Consider the following 12,812-nt stretch of genomic DNA (forward strand, 5'->3'; position numbering starts at 1 on the left):
GATAGATAGATAGATAGATAGATAGATAGATAGATAGATAGATAGATGATAGATAGACAATAACTTAAGTGAAGGATTGAGATTTGTATTAATGGAACAAGTACCCAAACCAACAAAATCATGCATCCACCAAAGAACTAGCCAAAATTAAACAGATTGATAGAATTCAATGTACATTTCAAAAGCATATTTACAAACACTTTGGAATGTAGAACTCATCTTTTTCCATAGAAATAATATTGTAGCTAATGTTAGGGGTTCTTAGGCTAACTCTCCCCTTCCCCACCCATGTAGGATCATATATATTTACAGATCTAGAGGTCATTAAGTCTGACCCCCTGACTTTAAGGAAACAAAGCACTGTGACTTGCCCAAGGTTATATAGTAAATATGACTTAGTATGACTCAAAATTTAATATTGATAAAAGAGAGCACTTCCTAATGATTAATGATATATTAAAAATGCAATTGTATACCCCAGTGCCATCTTACTTGAGGTCTTCAAGCAAAGGCTAGATGCCCATTTGTCCAACAAGTTGTTGAGTAGATACTTGCCCAAGTATTAGAAGGATTATGTTTTTCTCTGAAGCACCACAAAATTCTGAAAGTCTGTATAGCTCTATGAAGTTACTGTTTACTTAATCTCCAGAGCTATTCAATTCAACAAGGAGTCCTTAATCTCAGAACAAAGCAAAGTGCTTAGAACTGGGAAATATGTCATATTGAATCAGTTGGGTGCTCTCTGAATTCTGAGGCTGAATGACTCATTTGGGACATGCTTGATTTATTTCTACTATGCCTACATATAGATTTACTGGTTGACTTTGACTTATGGTGATATTTATGTAGCCTTTGGAGGTTTTCATAATATTTTCTATATGAAATGGTGAGATATCATCTCTGGAAAGAGATGAACAGAAAGGCTTCACCACATTTTCTGGCACTGCTACCTACTGGCTGCAAAGTGGAAATCTCTCAGGGAAGACCTGTGAAAGCTCTACATACACTACGCTTATGGTTCTCTGCTTTTGACTTAGTACCACCTTGGCAGCCTGGAAGAGCTGAGAGGTCTAAGCGGAGTATGAAGTAGAAGGTAAGAAAGGAAGGAAACAAACATTTATTAGTGGAGGAATGAAAGAGCAACCCTTACCAACAATGCAATATTGAGCAGACTGTTCCAGAGAGAGACAAAGTACATTAGGGCCAGTAGTCTGGAGTTGTGAATGGTCCTGAACACATGTCCCTAGGGAGACATCACCCTGTTATAATTCTGTAAGTTTGTGAATGCTCTTCCCTATGGACATTGTATGCTTTGGTGAAATAATATGTGCCTCACTTTTGGAGTGAAATATTATACTATTCATATTCTTATTATTTTTGCCTTCTGTTTAGCATATTTTATGACTTAATGGTGTCATCTGGGTTTATTTGTTAATTGGAAAGCACATTGGTGTGGGCTCCAAAGCTAGAGTATTTAGGAGCAGACATATAATTCTTCCAAAAACCCTGATGAAATACATTTTAGAAACATGACCACCCCCTCTGGGAACTCCATGATCTGCCATCATTCAAGTTCAGGTTGAGTGAGTGAGCCAATGAAAGGGCACGGGAAACAGACATACAGAAAGAGACAGAGTCAGACACAGAGAGGGGATGTCATGCATAGGCTATATGAACATCTCATTTGATCCTCACGATCATCCCATGAGACAGAATTACCAGTATTGTTATCTCCATATGCAAAGTATGAATAGTAATAATCTATTTCCCAGAGTTGTTATGAGAATCAAATGGTATAACTTACTTTTTAAGCATTTATATATACTATCATTATGCATTTATTTTAGGCTAGACCTGTGATTTCACTGATATGGGGACTTTAATTGAGGAAATTGCCTTTATTGGTACAGATCAGAGCCTGCCCTGTAACATAATTTTAAAGAGTTTTGGGGGGTACTAAGAGTTTAAGTGACTTGATTAGGGTCACACATTTAGTATATATCTGATGCTGGACTCACACCCTAATCTTCCTGACTCTGAAGTCAATTCATTTTGCATTATGCCATGTTGTTTCTAATTGTGAGTTTTTAAATTATTACATACCAAAAGCTAAAACAGAATTTCTGAGTGTATCTCTCCCACCATAAGCCCATCTCCCAGATACTTATCTCCCTTCTCAACATCCTTGTAGCTGACTCTATTTTACTTTCATCCACAGACTATTCCCTAGCAGAAGACTTCAGATCTTTTCTTTGACTGAAGGAGGAGCATGGAATATTCTCCTCAAATAGATGTGACCATCTAACCAAGACTCATTTGATTTACATACGAGAGGAAAATTGAAATAAAAACTTTTCTTTGAAGTTCCTTGGCTCACCTGTTTCTTTTCAGCTTTGGTGTAGTTGAAGACTATCAAGTACTGGGGCTACATAGCTGGTTAAAAAAACCAACATGTGAGGAAAATCCCTGGTCTCACCCAACTCTCTAAAATCTCCTTTTATTTCTCCCATGAAGAAACACCAAAGACAAGCTGAGCATATTTTAGAAACTTTCCAGGGGCCAAGCCAAAATTCAATAGTGAAATTTATTTAACAACATAGAAAGTGAGTCAAGATACACAGAATAAGAGCCAGCAAAATGAGGAGCCAAACGGTGATGGTGAGATTACCAGAACTACCTGCAGACTGAAACTCATTTCAAAATAGATTAATTGCTGTTCATTTTCCTGTTACCCAGAACTGGCCTGACACACGACACTGCAGTCAAAATGGGACACACAGCATTGCTTACAATGGATTTCATGCCATTTCTCAGTACCATGCTGATTGAATAAAAGGCTGACTCATTTCCTTCCACTGCTTGATCTCCTATGATTGCAACAGGGATGCCATATGCTTGGACTAAAATGCTCAGTGAGCCCAATAATTCAGTGAGCCTGCCAGTCTCAAGGCAGGGAGATGCACATACCAGAAACCCAATGACAGGATTCCTATTGTACATTTCACATTGGTGGATTTCAGGTTCCTAGGGATGAAGTGGGGGGAAGAGGAACAATTTCATAAAAATGCTCAGTTTCGTTAAAAAAAAAAAACCCCAACAACACCACATCTTGCTTTATATCTAGGAGATGACCTCTTTCAGTTTTTGACCTTTACTTTTTCAGTCTGCAAATTTTCCTTCCTTTTCTTGCTGGTGTAGCTAGTGCTGATGCTGTTTCTAATGAAGCTCATGATGTGAATATTTGTTTCCTTGTCTTTCACCGTCTCAACTGTCAGGAATGTCAGCACAGCTCAAGGAACAGGATTTTAGAGCAACTGAGCAGCTGCCGGGAAAGAAATATACATCTAGGAGACTTTGGTACAGCTTGTCCATGTGTTCCTCTCTGGAAAAGGGAAGAAGATTTTGTGTCCTCTCTATGCATGTGGCCATGATTTTTTCATGCTTTTTTATAGTGTTTTTTCTTAAGATGCTTTCATTGTTCATCTCATTTCTGGAGTTACTGTCACGCCTGTTACTGATTTCATCAAGGAAGAGCAATTAACAGATTCCTGAATTATCCCTCCATTTACGCTGGCATCCCAGAATTAAATGTTAGTCTAGTTTTGATAAAAGGTGTTTTCATATTTAAGCACTGATGAAATTGGAGGGAATGAACACAAGACTTCCACAATGGAAAACTATTGAGACAAAGACTTGGTTCCTTCTCTAAAAAATAGGAACGCAGGCAGAATCTTTCAGGTCAACCAACACTCAATGGCATTTTTTAAAATTGTCATTAAAAGCACAAAAGGAAACTAAATCACTAATTTGATAAATTCTTTTCTCCTACTTGAGACTTCAGCTGAGATAGAGAAAAGTTGTGACATTTGAAAATAGGACAAAAGACAAAGGCATATTAGCAAGTAATTGAAGTGAAGTGGATGCCAGGATTGATGGGAAACCTTATTAGTGCCATTGAGGTATAGAGGAGTAGGGTCACCTAGAGCCAGGTCCTTTATTAGAAATGTATACAGTCCTAGCCTTTGGCACCTAATAGCTTCATAGCCATGGAAACCCACTGAGCCTCAATTTTTTTTTTACTATGCAATGGGAGCAATGATATCTGGCATCTACCTCATAGGGACATTGTGAGATGCAAAGGAGATGATATATGGGAAGTGATTTTAAAAAAACTATATAAATTGAGCTATCATTGTTAATGAAGTGGATCGTGATGGAAAGAATGTTGGAGCTAGAGTCAGAGGACCTGGATTTGAATCCTGGCTCTGCTATTTATTACCTGTGAAACCTTAGGGAATTAAATTTCTCTGAGCCTCAAGGATTAGAATAGAGAGCATTTAAGGTCCCTTAAAAGTCTAAGATTATGATTTTATGATCACCAACATCGATGTTATTATCCTCTAATACTTTTGGCCTCAATTATTCAGAGGTGAATTTTGACCTGAATGATCAATTTTCCATTTTTCTGGAAGGAGTACAGGGGCTCTTTTTTTGTATCATAGACACCTTTGGCAGTGTGGTAAAACCTACAGACCGGACCCCGTTTTGGAATAATGTCTGTAAATGCATACAACAAAATGCAAGGAATTAGAAAGGAAATCAATGATAAAAACCTCTACATAAATGGAATTCTTTATTATCCATTATTCATTACTTGAAGGAAGAACCATGGCACAGTGGAAAGGATACTGAATTTGGAATTGGGTTAAAATACGTGAATTTCCATTTACTCCATATGTGCCTGGATACATGACTTCTTTTCTTTTGGTAGCATGGCTTTATGAATTGGACATGTGTTTGGAATTAGTAAGCCCCAGGTTCAGATGGTATCTCTGACAGTTATTACCTGTGTGACCTGGGACAAATTACTCAAATTCTCTGTGACTCAGTTTCTTCATCTGTAAAATGAAAGGGTTGAATTCAATGATTTCCAAGGTCCCAGATCTAAGATCATGTTTTATCATATTTATCTTAAATTTAGTAAATTAAATATTGAGTCTTAATTATATCTATTGAGTCTCCTTATATCTGTCTTTAATCCAGCACATCATTAGTCATGGATTATGGTCTTCCTAAAGACTTCCTGACTGTTGTGATCCCTAGATATCCTTGTTTTCATCTTTACCAAAACCAGATTATCCTGATAAAAGAAAGTAGTGCCGTCCTTCCAACGCCATGTTAAGTCAATAATAAATATTGGCAGCATTAGCTATTTCACTTCATCCAGAAAGATGTCTTTGACAGAGGTTTACTCAGGTGTCATTTCCCCTCATGCCAGGTGGGTATTAAGTGGGATGGAACATTTTCACAATCTGACATTTTCACATCCTGATTACAATGGGCACCCAAAATAATTTCTCTTCTGCCCTGAGGGATCATGGAAATCTTTACAAATTGCACTCTCCCCCTGAGCTGGTGCCAATCGAGGAAAGAACATTTGACAAGATGAAGAGCAGGTTACTGATGGGCAAAAATGGACTTTGCTGTAGTGCTTACCTCCAGAATGAGCTGGGGGGCCACACAGCAGCACCATCCCTTGACCTTGGCGGACAGACACTGTACTTCTTGTTCGTGTTTTGAAGTTTTCCAGATCTGTTGAGAGAGAGGGGAGGAAGAGAAGGACCATTATAATTTGCAAACTACCAAACCATAGCTTGCAGGGGATGGGTTTTCTGTTTTCTGATTCAGAGAGGGACATCTACTGGAAAAAAAAAAAAGTCTTTGCCATGAACAATGACCTGAAAATTCACTATTTTTTTCTTTTTCAATGTTTTTGCTTTCTAGTCACCTTCATATCTTAAAACCACAGACTCAGTGAAGTTTAAAGCTGGGAAGGAATCATTTAATACCCCTTTTATAGGAATACCTAGACAGATCAGCAGATAGAGAACTGGGCTTGAAATCAGGAAGACTTATCTTTCTGAGTTCAAATCTAGGAAACCAGTCTCTTACCTCAGCCCAGAAAACTCCCTGAAAAGGGATCATGAAGAATTGGACATGATTGAAACAACTAAACAACAAAAACAAAACAAAAAGGTGGAGCAATGGACAGAGTACGAGGTCTGGAGTCAGAAACCTGAAAGGTTCACCAAGAACTTTACATATGTTATGTTATCCCATTTGGTCCTCAGAACATTGTCAAGTGGATGTTATTATTACCTCAATTTTATAGATAGGGAAACTGAGGCACACAGCAGTTAAGTGATTAGCCCAAGATCATAGAGCCAGTAAGTGTCTGAGGAAGGATATGAACTCAGGTTTCCAGGTCGAAGTCCACTATTTTACCCACACCACCACCTAGCTTCCTATTACCCTGTGCCATCTTTTGTAATATTTTAATAATTTTTCACAGCCCTCTCATATCAGTCTATGAGTTTCTTAAGGGCATGGTCCATGTCTTGTAATTGCACAGTGCCTGGCAAAGAGTCTTTTGTACATAAAAGATGATGCCAAAAATCTATTGACTGAGTGATGTGGGTGTTGGGTACCCTGAAGCCCTCATCTATCTGAATTTTCACCCATATTTTTAGCATTCTGGAGACAAAGATCAGGGTCTTCACTCAGAATTCTTCTGAGAAATATATTCCATTGAAAAACAACCAAAAAAGGAAAGCATGGATAGGTCTAATTGACTGAATGTCTTGAAACTCACTGCCTGATTTCTCATGTGCTAGAGCACATGTTCCATGAATATTATCAAAGCTAATTTAGATTCATTCAGAGAATTGAAGGCATAATGATTTATGACAAGTTTTTAAAATGCTATAGTACTCATAGGGTGTTATTTTTATGTATTTTTTTTTACCTCAAATGTCTCTTCGATCAATCAGCCTTTAATTCTGCTAATAAGGGGGCGCACAGCTGAAGGCATCCAGAGTTATGCCTGGAAGTGAGGCAGCTCAGACAAGCATTTCATTCCATTATCAAATCACAAACATTTATTGGTTATCTGCTGACTCTACATGAGATGCCTTAGGGGACACAGTGATGAATAACATTTAACCCCTGCTCTGGGGGGGGGGGGGGTTGCAATCTGTGGGGAGGAGGGGTAAGAAGTGCACACATGAAAAGATCTCACTGGAAAACTGTAAATATAGGAGTTGAGTAAGTGGTGGAAGGAACTCAGGGTAGGGGGAAAGATCATTTCCAAAAAGGATTTCAGGCAGGGGCTCTGAAAAGGCAAGAGTAGATCCTGAAGGTTGGTTACCCCCCCCACCCTTTTAAAAATTTAAGTCAGCCTTTTTGGATAGAAGGGAAAACAGTCAGGAAACATCCCAGCAACCCAGACATTTGATAAAAATAATATTTGCATGTATTTATCAGGTACCATCAGAGAGATTCTGAGCCTCTAACAAGAAAATATGTAACCCTGTGCCAAATTTTGACCTTATCCATGCCCATTTAGAGACAGTTACAAATAGCAGCAAGCTCTCCTGCTAATGGCTGCTGAGGCTAATCTAGGGGCAGCATTCAGGAATGTTCAGTGTGGAAATCACTGTTGGGCCTAAATTGGTCTTTTCAGCCATAACCGCCCACACAGATGGTAATTACAAACAGTTAGCTCTTTTTCGAATAGAAAGAAAAATGCATATGTCTGTGTAGTACTTTTTGTCCAGGTTTTGTAGGATTAAGTAAAAAGAAATGGAATTTACAGCTTATATTCAAATCCTTGTTGCTGTGTGTTTCCAAGCAATCTCCTATTCTTCCTACGCCGCCCCCCCCCAAAAAAAAATAAACTAGGCAAGCAATAGGCCATATCATGAATTTTTTTTCTTTGAGCAATTAACTGTCTTCATAAAAGCGATGCAAGTCTGGTTTATTCAATCCCGGAACTGGTCAATTCATTATTAAAAGAGTTAAAGTTACTTATTCAGCATTTTAAAACGTCATCAGACTAGTGATTGTATCCGTGGAAGGAGTTCAAGGGGAGGAATTCCTCCATAAGTGCCTGACACATAGTAGGTACTTCATTAAATGCTTGTTCAACTTATCAATGTAGTTGTACCTCTTAGAGTCAATTTGGGGTTTTAGAGAATTGCTCACGGCATTTATAGCTTAAATGACTTTCTCAAGGTCACGTGACCAGAGGTGCCAGAATCAAGACTTGAACTAATAAGTCTTCTTGACTCTGAAGTCAGCTCTCTGTCCCCTGGGCCATTGTATAAAAAATAGTTTGATTGGGTTTTCCAATTTTCAGGGAATATAGATGTAGAGTGTGTATGTTGAGATGAAGATTTGTGTTGGAGTTAGTAAAATACTTACCCTGCCCCCTCAACTATTCACTGTGGATATGGGGACAAAAAGAATGTAGGGACCCAAAATGAAAAAGAATAATGTGAATACAGCCAAAAGATAAACCTATTGAAAAATGGGACTGCTGTATTGTTTAAAGGAAAACTAGAAGTCAGAGCAGTGGATAGGGAACTAGGCTAGGAGTCAGGAAGACCTGAGTTCAAATCCAGCATCAGACACTTACTAGCTGTGTGACCCTGAGCAAGTCACTTAATGCTGTTTCCTTCAGTTTCCTTATCTGTAAAATGAGTTAGAGAAGGAAATGGCAAAACCATTCCACTACCTTTGTCAAGAAAACCCCAAACGGTACCACAGAGTCACATAGGACTGAAATGAAATGGCTGAACAAGAAGGAGAAAATTGAATTCATATCTTATTGTTCCTTAATCCTTTTGCTAATCTTTACTCAGGCTATGGCTAAAGGCAGTTTGATCAACCCTACCCTCTGGTCTGTTTACATGTTTTCCATGGAAGGACTTAGTATTCAGCTTTGCATTTGGCTCTTTGTCTTTTGAACTACTGGCATTTTGAAATGGGACAGAAGCACTTCTTCAGAGAATTGTTAATTCAATGTTAACTAGATACAAGGCAAAGTGCCAGGGACTAAAGTTGATACAAATGAAATGGACCATGATCCCTGCCCTCAAGGAGTTCACTATCTAGCAGTGAGACCAAGAAATGTATGCAAATAACTATGCTACAAGTTGCAATGTGATACGCTCATAAGGAAGATACAAAGTGCCCAGTGAGTTATGGTGATGCTATTCTTGGAGAGTGTTTTATGCAAGTTTTGTTAGCAATTATATTCTAAAGAATGTACCATTTCATGGCGGCTGGATTTGTGCATTATATGATTTGTGGTGATAATAGCTGTTCTTTTATTTTATTTTCCTACTGAATACATTATCAGTTTTTTTAAAGCATGATTAGATAATTTTCTATACTATTTAGAGGCTAAAGCTTATCAAGAGAGATTAGAGAAACATAACATATATTCAAGTGATTTATTTGTGAAATTCCTAGAGGAGTAAATGCTGACAAAGGTCTTAAAGCTGCAGACTGAGATAAATAAAAATAATAAGAAAAACTTTAATATATGGGAAAAAATTGGAATGCAGGCCTCCAGAATAAATCACAGAAACATGAGAGAGAGAAAAAAAGAAAATCCATGTCACATATTTTCTGCCTAGAAAGTTATTGAATGATTAGAATTGGGGAACAGAGAGTTTATAAGGTAAATTCCCTGCTTTTTCTTTTCCTTTTACAATAAACAGTTGGATACAGGCTACAGAAAATATGACTTAGGAAGAAGCAAATAATCCCTGAGAAGTAATAAAGGAAAGCCAGAAAGAGTGAGGAATTCTTTGAGGTCATCACCAAATGACTGCTAGGAAGACCAATAAGAGGAAGGGAAGCCAAGGTCAACAGAAGGGTATAAGGGAAGGAAAAAGTGAGTTTGAAAAGGGAAGGTTGGTCTTGGGAGAACCTAGTTTGTTATTTAAAAAAAAAGTCAGGAGAAAAGTGACTGCTATAGGAGTCAGTTGGTCTCTATTGGAAGAGGACATTTTTTTCTTTCCAGGCTAGAGATCACATGATTGTTATTGTTGTTGTTTGTGCTTAGAGGACCATGACATCCGGGAGGTGATGTCACAACATGCAAGTGAATTGTATTTAAATGAGGGAGGGCTGTGCAAAGTTACCAGCCTCAATTTCTCCTCAGGAGTCATCTGGGTCCAGTGACAAGATACAGATTAAGACAACTGAAAATGGCCCTTGATGACAGGATAGGATACATTCAGAAGAGGGAATGAGATTAACTTTCTCTTCATTATTTCTTCTACCCATTCAGAAAGAAACACACACAATTTGGACATACTTAACGCTGAATGAGATTTCATAGGATATGAAGTATAGAATTACATATAGTCTCATATCAGACTTTGCTTGAAGACCTCCAGTGAAGAGGTATCTATCAATTCCTGGGAAAGTCTATCCAACTTTGGGAAAGTTTTGACTGTTAGGAACTGTTTCCTTATAACTGAGCCTAAATCTGTCCTTGTAATTCCCACCTATTGCTTCCAAAATCTACCTCTTGGGGTAAATAGAACATATTTAATCCCTAGTCCTCTCTCCTTAAGACTTTTCATCTCCAACTTAACCAAAATTCCTACAACCAATTATCATATGGCATGACTCTGGTACCCTTCACCATCTTGGACATCCTTTTCCTCGAATATTACATTTTATCAATTTCTTTCCTTAAAATGTAGCATCTAAGACTGGCCACAGAACAAAGACTCATTTGATTGTTTTTTTCTTTGTTTGTTTGTTTGTTGTTCTGTTTTGTTTTTTGCTTTTTGGAAGGGGAAAACAGGTCATTTGGGGTTATGTGACCTGCCCAAGGTCACATGGCAAGTAAGTGTTAAGTGTCTGAGGTTGGATTTGAACTCAGGTCCTCCTGACTCCAGGGCTGGTGCTGTATTCACTGTGCCACCTAGCTGCTCCCATGAAGATTCATTTGTGCAAGCTCATTTTCAACCTATCTTATCCTGGGCAACATTTTTCAGTGAATAAAGCCCAGTATCCCATGAACTTTTTTGACTACCATATTGAATTACTTACACATATTTGTTTTGTGATCTACTATAATTCCTGGACATCTTTCAGATGACCTGCCTTCCCTTCCTTCATGCTCCAACACTATCTTATCCTTGGAATAAAAAATGTAAGAATCACAAATATAGGACTTTTACATATGTTAACATTCATCCACATTAAATTTAATGTTATTAGATTGATCTTTAAGCTTGATCCTTCTTTATATACATCAGCTATGCTCAGCTGCTATTTGACAAGAAGCTACTAATTACTGATTAAAGGCAGTTGAATGGATATCACACTACTTTGTGCTTCTATATTCCCATATGAATAGAATTTATTAGTACATAATCTTACTCGATATCTTCCTCTATCCTTCAGCTAGTCTGTTATTTTTGAATTACGGTACACTTTTCATAGTCTTACAAATTAAGAGCTGGAAAGGATCTTAGAAGTCAGTGAGGTCAACCCCCTGATTTTACAGATGAAGAAACTAAGGCCCAGAAAGATTGTTATTTGCCAAAAGTCAAACAGGCAGCTTATAGAGCTGGGATTTGAACCCAGGACTCCAAATCCCATGCCTTGGACTCCAAATTCCATGCCCTTCCCTTTGTACCTACCCCACTTTTTCTCTGTTCTAGAGCCATATTCCAGATATGAATTCCATTCCACTGATTCATAGTATCATCTATTGTTAAATTTGCCTGGTTGGTTTAGAATCTCCAATTAATTTCTTGTGACACATACTTTGAGCATTTGGATATGGACACCTGAGGACATGGGGTTTATCTCTTGTTTCCATGTGTTCTATTTCCCATAAAGTGCTAGAAATCTTTTGCTATCTTCTTTTTTATCTTGTAGCTATTCTCTATAATAGCTACCTATGGCAGAAATATTGGGTCAGTTTTTTTGACCTATCTACCTCTTCTCATTTCAAGTTCTTTTGTTTAGATTTTCAAGGTTGACCTATTTTAAGTGTACTCCACTGTTATACAGGAGGCCATAATTTCTCTATTTTTAGTCACAATCCAGCAATACAAATACCATTCTTAGAAATCTTCTGAACTATTTGTTCTTATACTTAGTCTGCTTTTTCTTTTGGAAATGCCTGCCTTCAATTTGTAGCAGTGATAAAAACATTACCTATACCTCAAACACTTTCAATTTCTTATCTAACATTTTATTATCCCTGAGTAATGTCAAATTTAATTGTGCAATATAATTTTTCTCCACATGACTCACTTGAAATGGGTCATTGACTTTGACCAGTCTTGGAATGTTCTGTGCCATGTTGTGTGACCTGGAAAGGCAGTGGACATTAGCAAGAGCTAATGTCAGTTCACCAAACAGCTACTTCAGAAAAATTCAATACCCACCATTGCTTCTATTTCCTTCCTCTGATCTGTATGAATTAATCAATCATCAAGACCTATTATGTGACAGGCACTGTGCTAAGTGCTGGCATTACAAAGACAAAATGAAATGATGCCTACCCTCCAGAAGCCATTGTCAGACACTTCCTAGATGACCTCTCTCCTGAAGGCACCTGTGGATTTATATCACTGTTCCTTGGAATGGAAGCTGCTGCTATTTCATAAGAAGTTTTAGGTGCTTTCCCTATAGGAAAAGCTCCATATGCATGTATTGCATCTCTCTCTCTCTCTCTCTCTCTGTCTCTCTCTCTGTCTCTCTCTGTCTCTCTCTGTCTCTCTCTCTCTCTCTCTCTCTCTCTCTCTCTGTCTGTCTCTCTCTGTCTCTCTCTCTGTCTCCCTCTCTCTGTCTCTCTCTCTGTCTGTCTGTCTCTCTCTGTCTCTCTCTCTGTCTCCCTCTCTCTGTCTCTCTCTCTCTTTCTCTGTCTGTCTCTCTCTGTCTCTATCTCTGTCTCTCTCTCTGTCTCCCTCTCTCTGTCTCTCTCTCTCTGT

At 38.1% G+C, this 12,812-nt stretch overlaps 1 protein-coding gene across 3 annotated transcripts in view; it reads right to left on the minus strand.

Moving 5' to 3' along the window:
• The window catches only part of CNTN4 (contactin 4), a 598,977-nt gene that overhangs the window by 270,683 nt on the left and 315,482 nt on the right, over positions 1–12,812 (minus strand). For all 3 annotated transcript variants that reach the window (XM_069084072.1, XM_069084073.1, XM_069084070.1), the window contains exon 5: positions 5,497–5,592. In XM_069084072.1, the coding sequence (XP_068940173.1) occupies positions 5,497–5,592 (96 nt within the window). The remainder of the gene's footprint in view (positions 1–5,496; positions 5,593–12,812) is intronic.

Source organism: Petaurus breviceps, unplaced genomic scaffold, assembly GCF_028583685.1.
Source record: "Petaurus breviceps papuanus isolate PSGF00001 unplaced genomic scaffold, PetGlider_PUasm1.0 174, whole genome shotgun sequence".
Lineage (NCBI taxonomy): Eukaryota > Metazoa > Chordata > Mammalia > Diprotodontia > Petauridae > Petaurus > Petaurus breviceps.